This window comes from Canis lupus, chromosome 30, assembly GCF_003254725.2.
Source record: "Canis lupus dingo isolate Sandy chromosome 30, ASM325472v2, whole genome shotgun sequence".
Classification (NCBI taxonomy): Eukaryota; Metazoa; Chordata; class Mammalia; order Carnivora; family Canidae; genus Canis; species Canis lupus.
In genome coordinates, this window is record NC_064272.1 from 30,431,106 (window position 1) to 30,453,248 (window position 22,143).

Below are 22,143 nucleotides of genomic sequence, written 5' to 3' on the forward strand. Positions count from 1 at the left end.
CCCGCCCCCAACCACAGCCTCCCAACGCGCAGGCGCGGCTGACGCGCTTCCCAGCACCCCGCTTCCCCGCACGCCGGCGCGAGGATTGAGAGGGTGGCAAGCGGCGGCTCAGAGCTGGGACTCCAGAGCTGCATTCCCCACCTAAGCCTTTGGAGGGGGGAGGAGAATTGGGGGGAAGGGGGCAGAATTTGAAGACGGACACGACTCGGCCGCGCACCGCCCCTCCCGGGCTCGGGGGCGGAGCGTCGCCTCCCGGAAGTGCTTCCCCCGAGGGGCTGGGGCCGGCCGGAAGTGACGTAGCGGCAGGGAGGGGTTCTTTCCCCGGTCCGGCAGCTGAGGCTCGGCGCTCGGGTTACCCCTGCAGCGACGCCCCCTGGTCCCACCGGTACCGCTGCTGCTCCCGCCCCTTCGCTCCCCGGCCGCGCAATGGGCACCCGCGACGACGAGTACGACTATCTCTTCAAAGGTGAGGCCGTGGGCTGCCCCACTTTCCTCAGCGGGTCGGGGTCCGGGGGCCCCGGGGCACTCCCTTGGGGACCCGCGCGGGCCGGCGGTGCCCCGGAGCCGGCCTCCCTCCGCCCTTCCCGGCCGTGCGGTGCGCGCCGCGCTCTCCCCAGGTCGGGGCGCCCTCCGCGCACGCCGGGCTCGCAGCGACCCCCCTAGGCCCTCGCCTGCCTCCGCGCCCCCCACCCCGTGTCCTTCCACGGCGGGCCGCCGCCTCCAGCTCGCCTGCGCTTCCCGGGTCCGGTGCCCCTGGCGAGGGCCGCCCCTCCCACCCTGTGTCTTTTCGGGTTGGCGCCCCTCCCCCGAGCCCCTGTGACCGGGCCTGCCCTCGCTCACCTTCCCGTAGGCGCACACTCCCACCACAGGCCCCCCACCTCTGCGCCCTGCTCCCCCCGGACCGGCGCCGCTCGGGCCCGCGCCAGGCCCCGGTCGGAATCCGAGCGGGCCGGGGGGTCCCCACCCCTCCCGCCCCCATAGCCCCCTTGGTCGGTTATAGCCTCGCACCGCCCCCCCCGCACCCCCCGGGGCTGCTCGCTCTCTCCCTCCCTTTCCTCCCCCAAATAATCGGGACCTCTCCCGCGTCCCCCGTGCGACCCCGAGGGTGGGGGGCAGGGCAGGAGGGATTGCCCGTCACCCACGCGCGCACTTGTCGCAGTGACCCGACACACTGTTGGGACTTCCCATCTGGGCTTTTTTTTTTTTTTTTGTCTTTTTTCTTTTCCCTCCTCCTCTCCCTACCCAGCGGCAGCCAGCCCGGGATAACTCCAGACTGCGAGCGAGAAGGGGTTGCGGATGGGTGGTGGCTGTTATCCTTGCCAGACCTGAAGGCCCAGTTCCTGAGCAGGAAAGGTTGTGCGCTGCACAAATACTCGCCTGCTTTATCACTGTGGACGGGTTGCTTCCTGCTGCAACGCCGGGAGGATCCCGATCTTTTGGTGTTTTTAGAACAGGAAGGGAAAGAGTCCCACTTTTTAGCCACATAACCTTTCCCCGAAAGGTGGGGGGGGGGCTAGGGGTACAGTTGTGTGCTCTTTGGTGGAATTTAATATGTATGGCGAGATCGGGAAACCTGTTAGTGCCCTTGGACAGAACATACCGGAGGGTGGGGAATGGATAGAAAGAATTGCTTATTGGTTACTCGGGAAAGAATCCCGGTAGTTGGTATCAACACAAATAAAGGGTACAGTGTTTAACCAGGAAGAGTACGGTAAATGCTCTTTTTTATTTTGTTTTGTTTGTTTTGTTCGGTGATTGCGCTCTCGCTCAGATGCTCTTTCACTGCTCCTGAATTAGGGCAGCCATCAGTATAGTATGCTGAACAAAGATCATTACCAGAGAGGAAGAAGCCATTGCTATTAAGGCTTTACAGTGGAGGGTGGAGTTTTTTTTAAAAAGAGTGTTAAGCATGGTGATGGTTTCTGACCTTGCCATTGGGTGCTAAGAATGATTGACTGAAGGAAGCAGGAAACACTGCTTTACCAATACTTTGCAAATCTTACCACCACCTAACTCCTCTGGGCTACAATATTCTGTAAATATAGGGTGAGTACAGGGTTCATCCTTGCTCCCCCATAGTGAGTGGAAAGTCGTCTGCAGAGAAGAGCTTACTTAGTGCATTTTATAAATACAAAAAGGAAGCATGGGTTCTTTAGCATACTCTTTGCTGAGGGCATCTGAGGTCATGTGAAATTACTTAGGTGAGGCCCTAGAGACTGGTGTTTAGTCCTTAAAAGATTTCTTAAAATAAGGTACAAGGCAGTAAGCAGCTAGGTATCTTTGAAGTGATTTAGAACAAGATGGACTAGCAACTCACAAGTCTTTCTCCTGTTTGATGTGGAGCTTGACTGTTGTTTATAGAAATCATTCCCCACACCCCCACTAAGAATATTAGCTGTCCTGGATTGGTTTAAGGGATTTTAACTTAACTTTGGGATTAGACCATCCTAACAGTGATTGAGGGCAGAGAGCTTTGGAATCACGCAGGCTTGGATTCAGATTCTGACTCAGGTCTTAAACTTGCTTTGTGACCTTTGAGCCTCAGTTCCCTCATCTCTAAAAAGGAAATAATACCTATCTCTCAGAATTAAATGAGACTGGTTTTGAGGATTCAGTAAGTGATAATAATGTGAAGAAAGTTCTGTGGTTCTTGTCAGCTTTTTGAACCTTAAATCTTCACAAGAGCATTCAAGTATTATGAGAGAAATTTAAAAGTAGGAACTTTTAAAGTATTTTATGTTTCCATGGGTTATGTTTTCATTTTGTTGTACATTTTGCTTCTTAAGATTGGGTCTTAAAAAGATTTTGCTGAGAAGAATTTCCACTTTTTTAAAGCTCTTACAGGATATGAGTCACTTTTTTTTTTTTTTTTACTTTAGTGCTGATTAGTTAGCCAATTTTTTATTTATAGAGTTATATCTTAAAGCAAAGCAACAATAATCCATTTTAAACTAGTTTCATTCTTCAGAGGTTTATTCACTGAGATGAGGTAGGCCCTTCTACTTGTAAGATTGCTTACCTAGCACACCTTCACACTTTGAGGGAATTGGAAGTTAGTTTGTAACTCTAACCAGTTGAAAATGAAGGTATATTTTGATTCGTACAGGATAGAGTAGTCCAAATGGGAATGTAATGTGGGGAGAGAGCAGGACAATTATTCTGTGTTATGCATTTGTTCTTGAGCATTAATCTTTAGTTAAGCTCAACAAGGAGACTATTGGTGTGTGTATGGGTATTTTATTTTTTAAAACTTGACTTTTTATTTCAAAAGCTTTGATTCTGTAAGTATGTATATATAATGTGGTTATGGCCCTGTGGGACACATAAGCGAAGCAGGCATCAGTCATATTTCCTATTGGTGTTGTAGATGCCATTTCAGAGTCACATTTTTTGAATATCTAGATACATAGTCTACATCATTTTCTTTTCAATCTAGTTAAAGGTCAGTAGTAATTAACCATCAGCTGATTGTCAATGGAAAAGATCTTGGGAACTTTGCTGTCTTGTATCTTGGTAGTTTTTCTTTCACAACTTTCGGTTGAGTAACTCACATTCTGTTGAATCTGGAAAAACTTGTCTAGACTAAGGCTTTATTGATGTACTAGAATACATTTTATTTTCAAGACTTGTGGTGAGGTAGGACTATGAATATAGCTGAAGGAGTAGAAAAATCTCCCCAGTTTATTTTTTATTTTTTAAAAGATTTTATTAATGTTTTGAGAGAGAGTGCAAGCCAGCAAGCTTGAGGAGGGAGAGAGGGAGAGGGAGAAGCAGACTATCACTGAACAAGGAGCCTTACAATGGTCCCTGGACCCCAGGATCATTACCCAAGCCAAAGGCAGACGCTCAAGTGACTGAGCTACCCAGATGCCCCCCAAGTTTTATAAAAATCAGTATGAAAATTAACTGTTTTCCTTTCAGATGTTAACATTTAGATCTGATATACTCTGATTTCTTGAATTAAATTTTGGTCCAGTACTTTAGCTTGCAAGAGAATATATAAAACTTAATGTGGTTGGAGAGATGGAAGTTTTTATTAAATAAGTTATAATTTATATGTATATTCTGCTTCTATGGCAATCTAATATTTGATCTTTTATGAGCCAAATTTAATATTAGGTATTAGAATGGTACTTAAAATTTAGCAGGGAAGGTTTATTACCAAGTGGTTTATTACCAAGTGGTAATAAACATCGTTAGGTTACTTTAGAAATGCTATAAGTGTTTAATACATAGATGCTGTTATTTATGTTTATATCATTATACATACTCCCCCCCCACACACACACGTGCTATATAGATGGATATAGCATAAACTGTTTAAAATGGGAAGTAAACTTTTAACCTAAGGTACTAGTTAAGGAAAACATTGTAAAGTCACTGCACATTCCTTTCTTGAACCATAGGATGTGATCATGTAGTTTGTCACATTTTTAAAAAGCAATCATACTTTGTTATCTTAATGAGAGAAACTATTTTGGTTAGAAATTGAGTCTGTGAACTTTGTGTTTGGTTTTTCAGCTATGGCCAGTAAATTCTCTTACATTGCTTGAGTAGTCCATTCTGGTTTGCTTTTATTTTTTTGGTGACCTTAAATGTAACTCGTCTTGGTTTGGTTTCTCATTTGGTAACTGAATAGAACCAGCTTTCCTTACTGTGTTATTTCTTAGCATCTTCTTGGCAGCACTATTCTTAACCAGTATCTTCTGGTGTCTTTCAAGATATAATCCTTTAACAAGTTGTTAGTCTTTTATTCTGGCAACCCTGTCCATGTCTAGTTGAGATAATTATTTTATACTGTATAAAGCATTCATGAGACTTGAATTATTTTCAGATAAAGGTGCTATTTTTTATAATGTTAAAATTATTATATTGAGGGGGAAAATGCCTTCACTATCTTTATGCTGAGTGGGGAGATAATGAGCATAATCATTTGTTAACATGGAGGTCAGAAGGGAAGAAACCAGAACTTGAAAGTGCTAGAGTTTCTGTGGGAGGGAGGTGTTCTTTGGGTAAGTTATTTAATTTTCCAGAGACATTGTCGTTTTAGGTGTCTTTTTTATTTTAAAGTGATTGGCTCCTGAATTACTGATTGATATCTGAATGTCTATGAAGTAAACATATTTTAACTTTTTGATTTCTCCCTTTTTCCCTATTCCCACCTCAAATGAGATGTTTACACCTCAGTGCTAGTGTGGGTTTAGAAATGACTCTCAAAGGGTTTCCTCAGCAGAAAATTAGGCCTCTTGCACTAAGAGGCAACAGTGAGTGTATCCTAGCAAGAGGGTAGACTATTACACTGAAACTGGGATTCTCTTCTGGGACACCTGGGTGGCTCAGTGGTTGAGTGTCTGCCTTTGGCTCAGGTCATGATCCCGGAGTCCTGGGATCGAATCCCTCATCAGGCTCCTTGCAGAGAGACTGCTTCTCTCTTTACCTGTGTCTCTGCCTTGCTCTCTGTCTCTCTAATGAATAAATTTTAAAAATCTTAAAAGAAATAACTGCAGTTTGTGCTTCATGGACTTACTGCCACCTGGATGATTTCTTGCTGAATCAGCTAATAGAGGAAGTCAGAAAGATATGCATTTGATAATGTACTTCATCCAGGACTGTGCAGAGGCCAGCTTGTATCCGCTCTTGTAGCAAGGAAGGAACGCATAATACTCTCTTTGCCCTCTGACCAGAGTGCGTTGAGCTCTTAAAGTTTTTACCTACCTCTCCCTCTAACTACCAAATCCCAGTCTCTTTAGTAAGGCATGGTCTTAGTCCTTGGTGTTACTCTCACATGTTTGATTTTCTAGTCTTGGTACCTGAATCAGCTAGTAGGAAGGATTAGTAGTCAACAGAAATAAGTCTTATTTCCTGAAATGCTGATAGCATTTTTTTCTTTTGTGAATTTTTTTAGCTCATGTTCTATAAACCTGTGAATTCATTTTGTTCTTTAAATTCAGATAGAAATGCTTTAGAACAAGTGAACTGCCTATTTCCCCATTGTTTATGAAATTCTTAGGTATAACATTGTCTTGGGTGAAAGAAAAATCCTCATGTACTTGGTTAATAAATAAACTGCGTTTATTAGTGATCATAGGAAATAAATTCATCTAAACCAAACTCGTTTTAAAAAATTAAGTCATAACAGAAAGTGTGTGCCCTCTGCTTTGGCTTTTACTCAGAGTAAGTCAAGGATTATTAGCTTCGTAGGGCTCCTGTTAAACTTAATTGGGGTATCCGTTTTTGTAGGGGTCTCTAGCATCCTGCCTATCGGATGAATGCAGCTGTGAAAAGGTCCTTGTAGTTTTTGTGATCTGGGTGGCAAAGTTTGTAAACCTGATGCCTCATATGGTAAATGTGTTTCATTTTGCCCAGGTGTGAGTCCTGATGTTACACCCAGTCTTTGATTAAACTAAGTAGAACATTTTCATTCTTTCCCTCCTTTCTACTCACTGATATCCTTTGTTACCTTCATGTATGATACACTTTAATATCACAAATTGTGTATTTGGTGTAGGATTTATCTTTGATGTTACTATCTTGTATGGTAATACGGTTGGTATAGCATTTATGGTAATTAATCAGTCCAGCAGACCTATAATTAAAATTGCATATGTAAGACAGGATACTGTATTTGTGCTAAGCAGATGATGTGTGGAAGTTATTATGTGGGTAGAAACAATTTAAAAAGAATAAATTGGTTTTATCGATTGGTAACAGGTCAAGAACATGGACTATTTGCCTTTCCTGCCCCCATCCCTTGTAAAAAAAAAAAATCAGATGTTCTGTCTTTTTTGCTTTGTAGCGTGGTAGTATTCTGAACGATGTCTGCCCCATTCATCTGACATTAAATTCTTTGTCTTTTTTTCAGTTGTCCTTATTGGAGATTCTGGTGTTGGAAAGAGTAATCTCTTGTCTCGATTTACTCGAAATGAGTTTAATCTCGAAAGTAAGAGCACCATTGGAGTAGAGTTTGCAACAAGAAGCATCCAGGTTGATGGGAAAACAATAAAGGCACAGATATGGGACACGGCAGGGCAGGAGCGATACCGAGCTATAACATCAGCGTAAGTCTCATAGTTTTTAAATTCTGAGAAATAGACTGCCATCAACTGAATTAGCTAACTTTTGGTATTGGAAAAGGAACTTTTTTTTTCCTCTTAAGAAGTCCAGTATTAGGATTTTGAAATGTATTTATAAATGTGTTTTTAAAAATATATAATCTATATATTTAGTTCTTCTCAGTATTCCCTTCCATCTTACCATTGTTTTCTGACATTAAATACCTGTTTCTGTTTTCAGATATTATCGTGGAGCTGTAGGTGCCTTACTGGTTTATGACATTGCTAAGCATCTCACATATGAAAATGTAGAACGATGGCTGAAAGAACTGAGAGATCATGCTGATAGTAACATTGTTATCATGCTTGTGGGCAATAAGAGTGATTTGCGTCATCTCAGGGCAGTTCCTACAGATGAAGCAAGAGCTTTTGCAGGTTAGTGATATGAATTTCATGATATTACAGTGATTCTGTATTTTTAACTCTTATGTCTTACAGTTTTGATACTTTTCCAATGACCGTAATCGCTTACAGTAGTTTTAAAAAGGTAGACATGAATACTCAGCAAGGATTGTTCGGAAAGTTTGTGATGACTTTCTTGCTTAATTTTGAGTCATTAAAACATAGTATTTTGAGTTTTTGCTGCCAAGAGTTGAATATAAATCTTTCTTTCATTTCCTTGGAAGGGGTAGATGATATCTCTCAGTTTATTTTGTGCTTCCTGTCTCTTTCTCTGTTATGTCAGTATTTTACCAAGGCTGCTCTATGTGGGTCTGAAAGACAGTGGCCCAGGGAATGTCAACAACCAACTTTTTTGATTTAATAGAGGGTCTGCCTATAACTTCTGTTTGGAATAGCCTACTAGAAGGCAGCATTCTTGGCTAGTGAAAGTTGTGACTGTCTACTAGTGATTATGCTGTGAATAAAGGTTTTTACAATAGTTTTTTAGTTTTCCAGGCAAGACGCTTTATTTCAAATAATATAGTTAAAGAATTCTAAGCGGATAACACCTACTCATCCATGTTCATATCATAATTCTGTTGTTGATGGAGAAGGACAGTAATGGATGGAAATAACTGAGTATTTGATAAGTTTACTACATTTTGAATAACGTCATTCATTGGTAGTGTATAGATGTAACAAGTATTTTTTAATTAAGGAGGCAATGAAAATCTTTCACTGTTCTTTTTAATATGCTGAAGTGTAAATAGAATGATGCCCTTATTGCTCAAGAAATTGAGGAGGACTTAGGTTATTTTCCTTTTGAAGGCTAGAATGTATTATATCTCTTTCATAAAATTTGACAAGACTGAAGTTTTTATTTCCCTCTCCCCCCCCCCCCCCCCCAGAAAAGAATGGTTTGTCATTCATTGAGACTTCCGCTCTAGACTCTACAAATGTAGAAGCTGCTTTTCAGACAATTCTGACAGGTAAGACTTGAATTTTTAGATTATGCTAGTGGGAATTGGAAGTTTGAAGAATGTAATTTAAACAAATTAGGAAACCTATATATCACACTGAGAATAACTATCATTTGAGAGCTGCTATAGCAAGAGCTGTTTAAAGTACAAAATTAGTTAACAATTCTTCCTTGCTGAGCTTTAATTATCCTAGTTTATTTGGTTTGTAATTAGGAAAAGTACTTTGAAAATAATTTGTTTACTTATATTATTGCTTCAGTCCAGTTATTCCATACTTTATGGTCACAAGTACAAAGTAATGGTTAAAGGCATTTTCATAAGATACTGAAATCCTGACTATGGGAAGATAGAAATGTCCTTTGAGATTTAGCAAAGAAAAGGCTTGCTTTGTTCTGATACATTATAGAAGCAGCTAGGGGAAAACCTATTTTTAAGAATTTAAATGAAAAAACAAAAAGTAAAACTCTCTTGTGATGTAAAAGAAGCAAGGTGTCATCTCTGGAGAAAATCTGTGAGTGATTGCATATGGAAAAGTTTAAATAGGGGATGCCTGGGTGGCTTAGTGGTTGAGGCCGTCCCTCATCGGGCTCTCTGCCTGCTTCTCCCTCTGCCTCTCTCTTTGTGTCTCTCATGAATAAATAAATAAAATCTTAAAAAAAAAAAAAGTTTAAATAAGTAGTGGAAAAAGAACAAAGTTCATGCTGTTTTAAAATTAGATGTGCAGATCAGGTCAATCTTGGATTTCAAGGCTGTATTCATGTTGACTCATATTTACTCTGACTTTATTTGAATGACCAACTTGTCAGCAAGTTTAATCTTAATTCTCTAGTAAGTAGTTTGATGGGTTGTATTAAAGTAGTTTAAAATTATTTTTAAGAACTCCTATTGTAAAGTGTAGGCTTACTATATACCATAGTCTGATACGACTTTCGAACAGGTCTGTATGGAGAAATGGTTAATAAGTTTCCAATTTTATTTATTTATTTATTTATTTAAAAGATTTTATTTATTCATGAGAGAGGCAGACACATAGGCAGAATGAGAAGCAGGCCCCTTGGGGAGAGCCCGATATGGGACTCAATCTTGGGACTCCAGGATCGCACCCTGAGCCCAAGGCTGATGCTCAACCACTGAGCTACCCAAGTGTCCCGTTTCCAATTTTAATATAACAAAATTTTAATGTATTCTTTGTATGTAGTACTTGCATTAGAGGTTAACAGATTTTAACTTTTATTTTTATTTAAAAATTTTTAAAATTTATTTATTTTTGTAGAGAGAGCAAGTACAAAGTAAGGGGGGCAGAGGGAGAAGGAGAGAATCTTAAGCAGTCTCCCAAGGAGTCAGATATTTAACCAGCTGAGCACAAAGGTGCCCTGATTTTTTTATTTTTAATTTTCCCAAGTTTTTATTTAAATTCCAGTTAGTTAACATACAATGTAATAGTAGTTTCAGGTGTAGAATTTAGTGATCTACAAATTTTAACTTTTAAACATCATAGTTCAGACTTGAAATATGTAGAGAATAAAGCCTAGAATTTAAGAGCATGGTCCTGGAACCCTGATTTGTGTTTTAGTCCTGGCTCCTTCAGTTACCATTGGCTCTGTAATCTTAAGCAAATTACCTAACTTTTCTAGGTCTTAAATTCTTTATCTGTAAAATTTAAGTATGTTAAATTAAAATCAACATTAAATTAAAAATAAATAGTTTTGTGCTTTTTTAAGAGGGCTTATATTTATAAATACCTTGTGGTATGATTTGACTTAACTGTTATGTTGTGACTCAAAGGTTTTTATCTCTGTAACTCACAGAAAAGAGTTGCCTGTTATTTGAGACATCTACTCTAGACTCCAAAAATGAATTCATGAGTTCATACACGTAAAAAATGCTTAACTTATACCTAGTACAGAGTGGACATTTGATGAATTAGTAGTTAAATAGCAGTTAAAACATGAAAAAAAATTAAAATAGTGATGATTCACATACAGTAGGTATAATGATAGTTGATTAGAATTATTTTCTGTTAGGAGAAAAATAGTAACTATAATAGAACTGGTGCTGAGGTTGGATTAAATAGTCTCTTGGAACACAGTAGCTTTCCCTTAGAATCTTCTGTTCAGATAAAAAATCTGTTTCATTAGACTATTGCAAGCAAGATTTGATTAATTATTGCAGTGTATCTGCAAATCCTACTTCTTTTCTTTACAACCACTTGTGCAGATTCTATTAAGTCAATATGTAGAGTACTAAATTTAGACCTAGGAGTTGTAGGTTTTTACTTTTTAGCATTTTGTTCCCACTCCCTGTGTAGCTAGTCACTGAACTTCCTGTGTCCTCAGAGTTGCACTGTTTTAAATAATAAGTGAGTTAAGTCATCTTGAGGGTCTGTGAGTCTTTCAAGGCCTCCGAAAACCTCGTTTGAAAAAAATTTTTAGTCCTTGTTGAGATATTTTTTTACGTCCCATCAGATCTCCTGTGCATTCTAGATTCTAGCCCTTTCTGATCTCAGTTTCTAGACTATTCTGATATTAAGTGAAGATGAGACCATCTGCAGTTAACTATTGTGTGTATCATTTTGTAACATTGAACTTAATCATTAACTCAAACATGAGCTAACTAATCAATAAGTATGATATATACTTCAAATTGAACTGTTTTGTCTTTTTTTTTTTTTTTAAGATTATTTATTCATGAGAGACACAGAGAGAGGCAGGAGCTTAATGTGGGGCTCGATCCCGGATCCCAGGATCATGCCCTGAGCCAAAGGCAGACGCTCAACCGCTGAACCACCCAGGCGTCCCAGAACTGTTTTGTCCTTAAAGATGAAGAACATTTGGCCATTTTTCTTAAAATTCATTCTAGATTTAACATATGCTACTACTGCTTAGTTAATGTTGCTTAAAAGCAAATAAGACTTCAGCTTCACTTACTACCATTTTTCCTCTCTATATTCACTATTTTCTCAGCTTCCTTGGAGCATAAATCTCAGTGTTGATCTGTGGGATCAGAGATCACTGCATGTGGAGCAGACATCTCTTGTTTTGCATGTGCTAGGATGTTTGTTTTAAACTTCTCTTTATATACCAGTAGGAGTATTAATACTTAGAAAAAACAGGAAGGAATGAGGTGCCTTGGTGGTACAGTTGGTTGAGTGTCTGACCCTTGGTTTCTGGTTGGGTTGTGATCTTGAGGTGGTAGGGTTTACCTCCAAGTTAGGTTCTGTTCAGCACAGAACCTGCTTGGATTTCTCTCCCCCTCTACCTCACCCCTACTAAAATAAATCTTAAAAAAAAAAAAAAAGAAAAAGAAAAGAAAAGAAAAAGAAATGGGAGGACAAAAAAACCCAGTAAAGATAACAGTAATCTCATTAGGTTTAATTCTACCTTGAATGTTAACAGCATTAAGGGAGCATTTACATGGTGTCTTGATGTTGCTGGAAGAAAAAATTGTTTTTTCATTTTCAAGTTGGAAAATTATGTTAGAATATTTATCTGTTTTACTACTCCAAAGTTCATTGTGTTGCTTGTTTAGAATAGACTCCTGGCATTTTTGGCATCCATGAATTTGACAGTAACTCCATGACAATTTTGCTGGTGATAATTTTTAGAGATAGTTGGTTAGTACTTGAGTGAACCTACTAGATTGCTCAGCCTTTGCATTGCTGTGCAGTTTTGTTTTTTTTTTTTATCGTCAAGTTCATTAAGGGATGTTTTTAATCCATACTTTCATACTCTTATTTTTTCTTTTAAGTTTGAAATTTGACAGTTTCAGACTTTAAGAAAAGTTGTGAGGTGCCTGGGTGGTACAGTCAGTTAGGCGTCAGACTCTTGTTTTCAGCTCACTTCGTGATCTCAGGGTTGTGGGATTGAGCATCAGGGCTACATGCCGAGCGTCAAATCTGCTTGAGATTCTCTCTCCCTCTTCCCTTCCCCCACCAACACACATTCTTTCTCTAAGATGAATAAATAAATCTTTAAAAGAAGAAAAGTTGCAATAATAGTGCAAAGAATTTGTAAATACCCTTCACCATATTCCCCAAATGTTGGTATTTTACCGTATCTGCTTTATTCTTTTTTCTTCCTCTTGATAAATACTAATTTTTTTCTTGCACCATTTCATACTAGCAGACTTGTTGCCTCTTGCACCTAAGTACTTTTCAGTGCATATTTCTTAAAAACAAGGATGTTCTCTTTGATAACTGTAGTGCAGTTGCCAAAAATCAGAGTTAGATAGTAATCCATATCAATGTTTAGCTACAGACCTTGTGCAGGTTCTGCCATTTGTTCAAATTATGTCCTTATTAGCAACAGAAATTGTGAGATCACATCACAAATTGCATTCAGCTTTCCTACCTCTTTCATCTCCTCTAATCTGAACAGATCCTTAATCCTTTGTTTATCGATATATTTTGTTTGAAAGGTACAGGTCATTTATTTTGTAGTGTCCCTCAATTTGCATTTGTCTCATGATCCCTCATAATTAAATTCAGATTACAGTTTCAGCAAAAATACTACAAAAGCGATCTCGGTGTATCCCATCAGGAGGTTGTGATATTAGGTTGTTGTATTCATTACTGGTGATGTTAAATCTGATCACTTGGTTAAAGTGGTAACTGCAAGGTTTCTCCATTTAATTAATAAGCCCAAATCATTAGTTATTGAAGACTGAACTCTTAATTTTATGGCTAAAGTAGTGAGAATCATTTAACAAGATGTGTTTTTTTTTTTTTCTTTTAATGTAAGCTCTACCCTTAGTGTGGAGCTCAATGTGCGGCTTGAACGTAGATCAAGAGTCAGACAGTTAACTAACTGAGCCACCCAGACGCCCTGAGGTGTATTATTTTTGTTCTTGGCTCAAATACATGCCAGTATATAAAATCAGAGCATTTTTTTGATGTTCAAGAAACTTAATGGTGAGCAGAGTGTTTGTAGAAGACCTAAGCAATTCTGACTTACGCTGTAGTGGAATAACTCAGCTTTTGTTACTTTTACAATTTTTGGAGAGCGCAAAGATTTTTAGCTCTTTTTGTTCCCTAGTTTGGAACAATTGCATTTAACTTCCTTAGAGTGTACTTTGCAAATTGCTTCATACTTTATTAGAGTGTGGAGAGAGTATGAATAGAGAAATAGGCGTGTGTCTTTTTAATTTAACTTTGCTAGGTTGTATTTAAAACTCTCTATTAATATTTTAACTTTCTATTTAGATCTGTAAGAGATTGTGTCTAACATAGGAACAGCACAGCAGAATTCCTTTTCTTTTTATTTTTTTTAATTTTTATTTTTTAAATTTTTTAATTTTTATTTATGATAGTCACAGAGAGAGAGAGAGAGAGAGAGAGGCAGAGGGAGAAGCAGGCTCCATGCACCGGGAGCCCGACGTGGGATTCGATCCCGGGTCTCCAGGATCGCGCCCTGGGCCAAAGGCAGGCGCCAAACCGCTGCGCCACCCAGGGATCCCAATTCCTTTTCTTTTTAACCTTGCCTAGCCTTTGGACATCTGCAAGAGGGACTGTACAGGAATTAGTGTATCACATACATCTGGTTCTAAAGGAGAACATGCCCTTGAAAGAGGAAAATATTTGCATCTGGTTTACCACGTTACTTACTAGTCCTGTTTCCTTTCCCTCCTTAAATAACCTCTAATCAGATAGCACCTAGAGGGTACCTGCTTCCTATTTTCTTATCAAAGTATTTAAGTGACACACCCAGCCACAAGAGATGTTAAATAAATTACTTGAGTAGTTTCTTAGTGCCCATTCTACTTGAAAGAAAATTTTCATTTTCTTTCTTGATCAGCACTTTTCCTATTTTCTTTACTGCTTTGGCATTTTCATTAGTGGACATCTATCTGTTCGGTGACTGGAACAAACGTAGCAGTAATCCATTTCCACAGAACTGTGTAGTACTTGCAGACCAGTTATACAATACTGCTCAAATTTCTTGCTTTGTAATGCGATCTCTTTAATATTTAACTTTCTGTTCTTTGAGAACTCTTTCTTTTCCACTCTTCGAGTATTTGCTTTTCATATAAGAGTCTGCAAAATATTTTTTGTTTTGGTTCCTCTAAATCTCCAAAACAACTTGTAAAGAAGTTAAATTTTGTAGAGGGTCACATTTAATCATGTGCACTTAAAAGAAGAGCCATCCAGTTTGGGATTAGGGAGAAAACATTAAAGAATGACTAGTCAAGTTTTACATTAAGTCAATAATTGTCTTTATTTCTTAGTCACTAGCCTGATTGAATGAGTGTCTTTCCCTTTACCCTTGACACACTCCAGTTCGATCTCTGCAATGAAAAGAATCCAAATGAACACATAGCCCTTTTTTTTTTTTATTTAGTCAGTAGGCTTTCTTAATTTTCTCTTCTTCAGCTTTTGAGAAGTACTGTCAACCTTCTCAGACCCAAATTTTAGCTGACCTCCTCCTCCCCCTAAAAAAGTAAGGAAAGGTACATTATAGCTGTCAGTGTTTTTGCTAGTTTATACATTTAATTGACTACAGCTTGCTCTTGTTCAACTTAAGAGAAATTAGCTCTTAATTTGGAGAAAATAAATTCATTTAACATTTCTTTTTCTCTATCTTTTGGTAATGGAAAGTTTCCAACATACCAAAAGTAGGACAGTATCCTCAACTCCCATGTAGCCACCAACAACCATCAGTTCATGACCAGTGTTTGTTCCACCTCTTCCCTCCCTTATTTTTTGAAACAAATCCCTGATATTGCATCATTTCAGTTGTAAACATTTCATGATGTAGATCTAAAAGATTGGGGCGTAAACCCAAAGCAACAAAACCACTAAAAAATTGGCAGCAATTTCTTATTATCATCTATTATCTAAACAATATTAAAAGTTTGTCTCAAAATTTTTTTTTTTTACAGTTCAAATTAGAATCCAATCCAAATGATGTTACTACATTACAGTTGGTTGACATGTTCTTGGAGCATTTTGAAAATAGACTTCTACTTTCCCTTTTTTACCCTATAAATTTTTTTTAATTCCAAGTATTATAGGAATAATACCTTATACCCTTCCTTTAGGATCATCACTTTACTATATTTGACTTATTTACATGTGTGTATATACTTTTTTCCCTCTTTACTCAGTCTTTGGAAAATAAATTATAGACATTCTCGCACTTTACAAGTAAATACTGAAGCATTTTATCTCCTAAGTACAAGGCATTATGAGTAATCACAATACCATATCATATTTAAGAAATTTATGTTTATGTGGTATTAGCTAATGTACAGTTCATATTCTTATTTCTCCAAGTGTACTAATAATTCTTTTATAGATTTGGTTTTTACATTTTAAATGTCAATTTGGCCAAAGGTCACACATTGATGGAATTGTTTCATATCTGGGATATTATTAAATAGAGTAGCTACTGGGTACAGGTTGTTATTGAGCGCTTGAAATAGGGCTAGTGGATTGAGGAATTGGATTTTAAATTTAATTTAAATATGTACTATATTGGACACTATAGATGTAGAACATTTATCCTCATCTTTTATTTATTTATTTTTTTAAAGATTTTATTTATTCATGAGAGACACAGAGAGAGGCAAAGACATAGGCAGAGAGAGAAGCAGGCTCCATGCAAGAGCCGGATGTGGGGCTTAATCCTGGGACTCCAGGACCACGCCCTGGGCCGAAGGCAGGCACTAAACCCCTGAGCCATCCAGGGATCCCCTATCCTCATCTTTTAAATGCATTTTTATAACAATAAATGTTTTGAAGACTCTTGGCCAGTATTTTTGGAAAGTCCCTCAATCTGAATTTATCTAAATGTTTTCTTAGGATAAATTCATTTTAAGATTTTTTGGCAGGAATACACAGGTATTCTTTGTAGGAACACATTGTGTCTTTCATAGTACATCATAATAGGCACATCATGTCAGTTTATCCCATTTTTAGAATTCTCTTACCTTTGAGGATTTTTTGTTTTGTTTTGAGGGAGAACTGGGAGAGTAAAGATAAATAAGATACATTCTCTGTAAGGAATTCATAATCTAGTCAGAGGGAAATACTTTTAGGCAGTGAAATAGAAGACCAAATAAAATGGGTTAAATAGGGAGCCTGGGTGGCTCAGTGGTTGAGTGCCGGCCTTTGGCTTAGGACATGGTCCCAGAGTCCTGGGATCAAGTCCCACATTGGGCTCCCCTTGAGGAGCCTGCTTCTCCCTCTGTCTATGTCTTTTGCTTCTCTCTCTGTGTCTCTCATAAATAAATAAATAAAATATTTTAAAAAGGAAAAAAATAAAAAGTTAACTAAAGATACTGGGTGTAGAGGAATTTAAGAACACTTATTGGACCAACTAGTTACTTACCAAACCCCTATTATATGCCATGTGCTGGAGGTACAGAACTGAATAAGGTAGATAGAGTTCTTGTCTTTACAGAGTTTAGTGTTTAGTGGAAGAAGTAGACACAGTTTTTATGTTTGTATAGTTAGTTTTGATAAGTATCATAAAATCTTAAGTACTCTGTTAAAAAGTATTTAATTACAATTTAACTTAGGTCAGGAGGCATTGATAGGCATAATCTTTCCCTCCCTTTCTAAGAGTCCGTTGGGATTTTGGCATGTTTATGAAGTTCTGCACTTCCTTACACAGCCAGGAAAAATATTAATGTATCTCATAGTGCAGATTTATCTTTATTTTTCTGTGGCGTACTGTATCAGTGTATTTACAGGATTTTTGATAAGGGTAGACTGCAAATATTCTCATGGTTTAATTTTTATTTTTTTTTTTTCATGGTTTAATTTAGATCTAATCCCATAAACTATGTAATCTCTTTAAACCAAGATTTATTTGACTGGTGAACCCTTTCCTCTGAAAAGGAAAATCTTTTATTTTGTCTTTTCTGCCCTTACTCTAATCAATGGTTATTTGAAAATAAAACTTTAAATTTATGCTTTCTTTGTTCAAATTTATTTGCAGTCTTTTTCTACAAATCTGTTTTCTACTTCTGTGTACTATTAATGAGTTTATTCACAGTGAGTATTGCTGTTGTTTTGTTTTTTCCAGAGATATACCGCATTGTTTCCCAGAAACAAATGTCAGACAGACGTGAAAATGACATGTCTCCAAGCAACAATGTGGTTCCTATTCATGTTCCACCAACCACTGAAAACAAGCCAAAGGTGCAGTGCTGTCAGAACATATAAGGCATTTCTCTTCTCCCCTAGAAGGCTGTGTATAGTCCATTTCCCAGGTCTGAGATTTAAATATATTTGTAATTCTTGTGGTCACTTTGTGTTTTATTACTTCCTCATACTTATGAATTTTCCCATGTCTTAAGTCTTTTGATTTTAGCTTTATAAAATCATCCACTTGTCCCGAATGACTGCAGCTTTTTTTCATGCTATGGCTTCACTAGCCTTAGTTTAATAAACTGAATGTTTGGATTCCTCAGTTATTGTTTACTTTTCATCATGGAAGCCTGTCACTGTAGGACATATTTAGAACTTGATCACTTGAAGCTCAGACCTATTGGTCTTGATCAAATCAAACTAAGAAGACTTTAGAAGAAATAAGCTACCATTTTGCCACAGAGCAGCTTATAAGGAGCAGCTTATATCATACACTCTTCTCTCAATGCAGTGTATATTTCCACAAATCTAAGAATTGCCCTATAAACATAGCAGGATTTTGAGAGCTTGAAAATTTTCCATTATTCTGGAAATCAATTTCTAAAATGCCTTAATAGGGTTAAGTAGTCTAGTAAATTTTGTTTTTTAATTTTTGTAAGCATCAAAGTTGATTAGAGAGGGGGACAGTTTTTTCTGGACGAGGATTATGTTAATAAACAAAAGCTTGTTATATGGTTTCAGTAGCAGTGTGGTTATGGAGCCATATTTAAACCAGGCTGCCTGGCAGGCTGGGAACTCGAGAGACTGGTGGAATTCCATCTGCGATGCCTCTGTTGCACATGATTAGGCAGCCCAAATCCTTGAACTCCTCTAATTTCCCAGCAGTAGATTATGTGGCATTTTATTGCTCAGGCAAGAACTGGTTTAATGCTGTTAGTATCAAATTGTGAAGTGTTAATTTTGTCCTAAAACCTTCCAGTAAATGAAATGCAACCAAGTTTTATCACCATCTCTATCAGCAGGCATGGATAATTATTTTGACAATGCTGATTTTTGAGTTTTGCAACATATTGTGGAATATAGTCCAGTTGAATATCTGGTTTCAGTATGTCTAAAGAATTTAGTGAGAGGTTAATTTCTGCTCAAGTTGTACCACTTAAAGGCATGTATTCTTTTAGTACGTAGTACCTTGAGTTTAAATAGAATGCATTTAGGCATTATTCAAAGCTGAACTACTTTATCCCCCCACTACATTATTGAAATCAGTGGAGCAACTAGTTTCCCATTTTAGAAATGTGCACACTAATACTGAGTTTTACTTTCTTGTGGATAATATTAAGCACTTAACTCTGCAGTGTTCTGAAAGTTGTGTCGATTGAATTGATACTATTCAGGATGGTGGAATATCCCCCAAGTATAAAAATGTATGTGTGTGGGCTTGCATAGATTACTATGTTTCATAGTTAATCTGTCTTTTGCAGTGCTCATGACGTGTGGGGCACACGGAAGGCATTGCTGTGGTCATTCTTTTTGGTTTTCTTCTGTAGCCATTTATTATTTAGAGTATTGGTTGGTTATGAAGATAATATTATCTATTTGTAAATCGCTACTTTGTATTTTATGCATGCTCTGTAACTTGATTTATTTTTATTTTTATTTTATTTTTTAGTTATTTGGAATATATTCACATTCTAATAAACAGTTATAGGGGGACTATTCTTTATGTTGTCAGATTACATTTTTCTTTTGATGCTTTGGATATAGCCATGGAATATTTGATTCTGATCAGCAAGAGCATAGGTCCTTGCATTACAGATAAACATTGAATTGGAGGCATCATTGTGTAAATTCAGCTTTGATTTTAGACATAAGGTTCAATTATGCTTTTCTTAGAAAACATATCACCAAAAACATTAAGGAAGTAATCTTTGTACTTTCCTATATTACATTGTCCCCAGACCCAGGAAGAGGCATTTACTCAAAATTGGTAGTAAATCTTTGACAAAATTATTTAAGAGAAAGAAACTCTAGGTAGTGAATTGAAAATGAATAACTTTGAATTTTTATCAAGTATAGACTTAATGTTGCTGTGGGCATGGTTGGATCTTAGGAGAATTCTAAGAACCCTTTAAGTAGTAGTAGAAAATGTCTTTGATTGCTTAACAGTGTCTTTATTCTGAGTAGTATCTCAGGAGACAAATTGTCTCCAGTAAGAAACATTAAGTTTTAAAATATTATGACAGTTTAGGGCTCAAGGCAGTTTAGAAGTGTTTTGCTGCTTGACTCTGCTTTTCAGTTATTTTAACTTTGAATTGTTTTTTAACCTATTCTGAAAAGCCAGTTAGCCATTTCGACTTGATTTAAACTTGTATGTCATTGGTCTCAAGTGCTTTTTATGATTTTTCTTTAATAGTAATTATAACTCTGTAGGGGTAAATTATCTTTAGCCATTGCATTATTGTATGCTAAATTCTAAGAAGGGGTGCTAGCTAGTGACTTACACCAGGGGTCTTTTTAAGTTCTGAAAGGTTCTGCAGAAAATCTAAACCTCTGAGTTTTAGATTGCCCATCAGAACTAGTCCTTTTTATTTCATCATTGGGAAAATGAACATCTTAATTTTGTCTTCAGTAATTTGTATTTACAAAATACTAATGCTCTCAGTGGTTTGAATTGTTGTCATAACTTCTTCTGTGTACCTTAAAGAGAAAAAATTGTTTAGACAGCCAATACCAGGAGCTGAATAATTCAAAGGTTGTGTTGATAATTAAGAACTTATTCCAGACTGTTAGGTTTCAATTTATGGAGTTTTGTTTGTTTTTGTTTTTTAAACATGGGAAGAAAATAGAACTTGGTTATTTGATGTCTTACAAACATACTAAGCAGCCTGAAAAAAATTCAAAACAAAATATGAATTATGTATAAGTACTGTGCATGGCATGTATTTCCTGTGTGGGGGAAAAAAAAAACCAAGACCATGAAAGGACCTTCTTCTACTACATGCTTTAATGGGAAGAATAATAGGCTAGTGCTAAAAAGAGAAGGGCTGAGTTTTGTTATCTTGGTTGGGTTGGCACTGATACCAGGCCCTTTCTCGGATTTGACAGGTCACTTTTTCCATTCACCTAAAGGATATGCCAAATAAACTAAAGTTGTCATTCAAATGTTTTATTTATTTAAGGATTTTATTTATTTATTTGAGAAAGAGTGAGAGAGCACAAGCAGGGGGAGCTGCGGAGGGAGAGAGAGAAACAGGCTGCTCACTGAGGAAGGAGCCTGACCTGGGGCTTGCTTGATCCCACCACCCTGGAATTGTGACCTGAGCTGAAGGCAGACGCTTAAGCAGCTGAACTACCCAGGTATCCCAGTCATTCAAATGTTTTAAAGAATGGTTTATTTCCCCAAACTATAGGAGGCCAAGGGTAACAATAAAGTAATATAGAATGTCATTACAGCTTCTGTAAATGAGATCATAGGCTAAGAAATTTTAATTGAAGCATCCATTTCACTGAAAATTGGAGTATAGAGAAAGAATGTCTGAAGGGACATTGATACTAGGCATATATAAGAAAGTATGCTAAACTATTTGCTTTAAAGACTGAAAGTGGCAAGTATTAATAGAGTAGTGGACTGGGTGACAAAGACTTGGATTCTAGTCACAGCTCTTTTAGTCATTTTACCCCTGAGGCCTCACCTTCTTCCAGTTAGTGAGGGGAAATGGGTTAGATTATTTCTGGAGTTCATCCCAGCTCCAATTCAGTAATTCTATGAATGAGCTCTTCAGGTACTAGAGCCAAATTATTACACATTTGAACTCAAGTTTAATAAATAAGTAAAAAATCACTTTGCAAAATGTTTTTGGTCTTATAATAACATGATTAAAATGTTATTATTTCCATGTTAACTCCATTCCATAACATGAAAGCTTTCAGAACATTTGCAAAATGACTGTCATTTTCAATAGTATGTATCAAAGTATCATATCCTAAGGGGGGAAGAGCACTTGAGGGGCTGATATGTCAACTGTAAATTGAGAACTGCTTGTTTTGGCTTTTACTGTTAAGATTCTGCTGGCTTTTAATATATACTTTTAAAATATATTCATGTCTGAGAGAGAAAACTTTTAAAAACATTTTGTGTTTAATTTTTTACTATTATCTCTTGTAGGAATCTGTAAGAAGGTAGAGTAGTCCACAAAGCTAGCTGTCCAAGAGAACCAGTGATTAAATCCAAGTACATAGGTTTTTGTGGCAAAATACACATGATATAAACATTATTTTGCTGTTTAGTAGTCTTAACCATCTGAATTCAATCATTCAGCATAGAATTGATAGGTCCCAGCACAGATGACCTATTTATTTGCTGTTAACTACTTTGTTACCAGTACTAGTGAAGGTAGTGAAAATTAGTAATCAGTAGGATTCCTTTTCTGTGTTTGAGTCAGTGGAACTTAATTTGCCCCATCACAATAAGTATATTGCTTTTAGATTTATTTCCCTTCACAACTTCCAGTCTCAGCATACCATTGTCTCAAATCTCTCTAGGGAAGTGGTACAGATCCTTGTCTTGTCTTTGAGAAGT

At 37.5% G+C, this 22,143-nt stretch overlaps 1 protein-coding gene across 1 annotated transcript; it reads left to right on the top strand.

Annotated features, from left to right (window-relative positions):
* Window positions 1–41: 41 nt before the first annotated feature.
* On the top strand, window positions 42–20,726 carry RAB11A (RAB11A, member RAS oncogene family). Its single transcript, XM_025472431.3, has 5 exons — window positions 42–466; window positions 6,863–7,058; window positions 7,294–7,487; window positions 8,402–8,482; window positions 17,500–20,726. Exons 1-5 carry the CDS (start codon window positions 427–429, stop codon window positions 17,637–17,639), a joined length of 651 nt encoding a protein of 216 aa, XP_025328216.1. The 5' UTR covers window positions 42–426; the 3' UTR covers window positions 17,640–20,726.
* The last annotated feature ends 1,417 nt before the right edge of the window (window positions 20,727–22,143 follow it).

What these genes read in the sequence shown, in the direction of transcription:
- RAB11A (XM_025472431.3), top strand. Translation starts at nt 427, where the DNA reads ATGGGCACCCGCGACGACGAGTACGACTATCTCTTCAAAG. An exon ending in TACCGAGCTATAACATCAGC is followed by an intron (nt 7,059 to 7,293) that starts GTAAGTCTCATA and finishes TTCTGTTTTCAG; the next exon opens with ATATTATCGTGGAGCTGTAG. An exon ending in TTTTCAGACAATTCTGACAG is followed by an intron (nt 8,483 to 17,499) that starts GTAAGACTTGAA and finishes TGTTTTTTCCAG; the next exon opens with AGATATACCGCATTGTTTCC.